General features: G+C 34.9%; 2 protein-coding genes across 4 annotated transcripts in view; one reads left to right on the forward strand and one right to left on the reverse strand.

Annotated features, from left to right (window-relative positions):
* Window positions 1-3,820, forward strand: part of LOC106872784 (small RNA 2'-O-methyltransferase) — a 50,368-nt gene that overhangs the window by 10,491 nt on the left and 36,057 nt on the right. The gene's annotated exons all lie outside the window — the stretch shown is intronic.
* Window positions 2,318-3,820, reverse strand: part of LOC106872785 (bis(5'-nucleosyl)-tetraphosphatase [asymmetrical]) — a 15,990-nt gene continuing 14,487 nt past the window's right edge. For all 3 annotated transcript variants that reach the window (XM_052975798.1, XM_052975799.1, XM_014919889.2), the window contains exon 3: window positions 2,318-2,952. In XM_052975798.1, coding sequence (XP_052831758.1) covers window positions 2,636-2,952 — 317 coding nt within the window. In that variant the 3' untranslated portion in view covers window positions 2,318-2,635. The remainder of the gene's footprint in view (window positions 2,953-3,820) is intronic.

Here is a 3,820-nt window from a genome sequence, read left to right on the forward strand (position 1 = left end):
ATATATATATATATATATATATATAAGATAGATAGGTATAGACAGATATCTGCATCTATATATAAATGTATCCCTCTATCTCATGACCTGGGCCAATCATTATCTGTCTGTCTGTCTATGAAGGGGTACTGAAAAGTTCCTAGCTTTGGGTAAAAGAAAATACAGGAGGATCAGTTAATTATGATTTTACTCAACATATTCCCCTCTCAGATTCACACACTTATTGCAGCAGACCTTCAGTTTTTCTAAGCTCTGTAAAAGAACTCAGAAGGCAGAGTCTCCAACCAGGCTTTTCACAATACCCTTAATGCTTGGAACTTTTCAGCACCACCTTGTCTGTCTCTCTCCCTCCACCATATATATATCTATATATATATTATACTATTACAAATATAGGGTAAAGGATTATTAATTTATTAATAAATTAATAATTAATAATTTTTACTAAGTAGTTCGGTATGTAAAAAACCATTATCAGTAAAGAACTTATTTAAAAAGTTCTTTTAAAATTATAAACATAATTAAGGGATCAGCAACAGTTGCTTCACCACATACCAAAATTTAGAAATAGCAGTTAAAGTGCTAATTCTAAAATAAGTCTCCAACAGATAGCAATACTTGTAACTCACAAAGGCAAAACAAGAAGAAAAAATAACGAAACTATATATATACATATATAAAGAGAGAGAGAGAGAGCTGTTTGTTTGCTTTCTCTTTATTCTTTTTGTTTACCTCATTTCTTGACAGGTGAAGCTGCATTTGTGGTTTATGATGTATTGGTATTTATTATTTATTTTAACTGTGACATGCTTATGAAATTATTGTAGTATTATGCAATAAATGTGTTGCTCACTCCATTCTCTTAATATATACATATAGATAGATAGACAGACAGACAAAGTGAGCTAGCAGAATTGTTAGCACACTGGGTACAATATTCGATGCCATTTTGTCTATCTTTAAATTCAAATGTTGCTGAGGTCAATTTTGCTGTTTATCCTTTTGAGGTCAATAAAATAAGTACCAGTTGAGTGCTGGGGTTGATGCAATTGATTTACCCCTTGCCCCTAAATTGCTGGCCTTGTGCCAAAATTTGAAACCAATTTATATATGTTGGCTGTGTGCCTTAATAGATTGCTTCTCAACCATGTGGCAATGAGTTTCAGTCCCACTGCACAGTACTTTGTGTGTGGATCTGGTCAAGATGGAAACTGAAAGCAGCCCATTATATGTGTGTGTGTGTGTGTGTGTCCTTGTCTCAACATTATGCCATAGTTGTAAATAGGTTTCACCATCTTTTATATCTCTCTCTATGTTGGATATGGAGCGGGGATAGACACAACTGTCTTCACACAACATACTTCAGATTACTCCACTAAACACGATACTTCAATAAATACAAACCCTCAATGATCTCAACAACTTCCTACAACTTCCATGAACTTTCAATGACTCCTATGACTCCCTTGTCTCAACCAATATGCTACTCTTTATGAGAGTTAGGGTAGTCCATTCTTCCAAACCCACAAGGGTGTCAATAGCTCTCGCCACAACACCATCATAAAAGTCTTGTCCTTTATTTGCAATTTTCCATGAAAACATGTGCAGCCATGGGGAAGTAACACCTTGCTTGGAAACCAGTAAGGGTTGGCAACATGAAAGGCAACAGGGCAAAGGAAATCTGGTCCACAAATAGCATCAGAAGCAGGCAAGAATGGAAAAGTGGATGTTAAAACGATGATGATAATGATGACATACATACATGTATCCATTCACACAAACACACACACTGTTTATGCATATATACACACTGTCCTCATTAAGCTGATAATCAGCGTCTTTGTTTAAAAACCTAAGTACAAATATATATGCCAAGCACTTTGAATAGTGAATGTTATCAGTTTGTTGCAGTAGAGTGAGTGAGTGTGTGTGTGTGTGTGTGAACAGTGTTCAGATTTTGAGGGTGAGGTCACTTCTGGAATCACAAAACAATAAATGTAATGGTTCCTGATCACAACATTGTCATTCATTTCACCAAAATTGTAATAGAACAGAGTATTTTTCCCCATCACTTTCCACAAGACAAAGATCCTCGTTCTGCTCGCTTCATTAAAAATGTAAGGTCAAATGCACTTCCTAGCAGTAAGTAGGGCAGATATCAAATGTAGCCTGACCAGGGGTGGAGGGGGCAGGAGAGAGAGAGAGAGAGAGCAGAGAAACCCACTTTAGGCCATCACTTTACGTTTTTGCATTGAATGTATTTGATAACGTCATTTATCATATAAAGCATAAAAGAAGAGTTAAAAATTCAAATACGTAGCTTAAAAAATATTTTATTAAAAATCATATTGTATATCTAAATATTTGAGAAGAGTTGCTATTAAAACAATTGTAGATATGAAAATTTGTATTATTTTTATCTGCACTACATTTTGATGAGTTTCATCCCTGATAATTGTTCAGTATGTCTATATTCAAACCATTTAAAATGTAGCTTAGATGTAAATATCAAAGCAATTTTTGTCGTCAAAGATGAAGTTAAGAGTCTGACTAATTACTATATTGATATTGCAATTCTTTCTTTCTTCAATTATTGAATTCAACTTCAAAATCTTGCATCACACCAGCACATATACTATGCAGATTTCTTCTCCAAATAAGCTGTGGCTTTGTTTAAAATGTCTTTACTGTTTTGGTATTCAACAATATCAAGAGCTTCTTTCAAGGAACACCACTTGTAATCATTGTGTTCAGAGGACAGAGTCACTTTCACATTGGGATCTTTGACTTGTGACAACCAATAAATAACACGTTTAGAAGCATTTTTTACAGGATAAAAAATTTCTACCTGGAAAGTTTCATCAAGTATCATTTGGTTTTTATGAAGTCCAGCTTCTTCATAAGTTTCTCGCAATGCTGTATCGAATTCCATCTCACCAAGATCGACATGACCTGCGACAAAAGAAATCAACACATATGAAGAGATTGACTTATGATTAATAATGAACATATTAACCCTTTCATTACTATATTTCTGTTGAAATTGACTGCCTTTGTTTCAATTAATTCTGAAAATAATAAAGAAACTGTCATTATTGAGCTGGCAGAATCATTAGCACACTGGGAAAAATACTTTAGGAGTACTTCATCTGTCTTAACATTCTGAGTTCAGATTCCACCAAGGTCAACTTTGCTTTTCATCCTTTCGGGGTTGATAAATCAAGTACCAACAAAATATTTGGGGTCGATGTAATCAACTAGTTTCATTCCCACAAATTTCAGGTCTTGTGCCTTTAGTAGAAAGGATTATTAATCTGGTGTTTGGAACATAAATTAACATAAAATTTTGATAAGTTTTAATTTTGATCACTTTAACCCTTTAGTTACCATATTTTTATCAAAATACACTGTGTTTTAGTTAATTTTGAAAATAATTTTTCATTTGCTTCAGTCATTGGACTGCACCTATGCTAGGACCCCACTTTATAGGGTTCAGCTGAATACATGTTTTAAGTCTGGTACTTATTTTATTGGCCTCTTTTGCTGAAGCACTAAGTTATGGAGATGTAAACAAACCAATTCCGGCTGTCAAGCAGTGGTGGGGGACAAACACAGACACAAAGGCACGCGCGCACACACATACACACACAGATATGTATACAATGGGCTTCCACAGATTTCATCGGCAGGGCACCTTGAGCAAGCATCTTCTATAGCCCCAGGATGACCAATGTCTTGTAAGTGGATTTGGTCTATGGAGATTGAAAGAAGCCTGTTAAGTGTGTGCATATGTATGTATGTGTGTACTGGGGCATCTCCT

Source organism: Octopus bimaculoides, chromosome 22 (assembly GCF_001194135.2).
Source record: "Octopus bimaculoides isolate UCB-OBI-ISO-001 chromosome 22, ASM119413v2, whole genome shotgun sequence".
In the NCBI taxonomy this organism is placed as follows: Eukaryota; Metazoa; Mollusca; class Cephalopoda; order Octopoda; family Octopodidae; genus Octopus; species Octopus bimaculoides.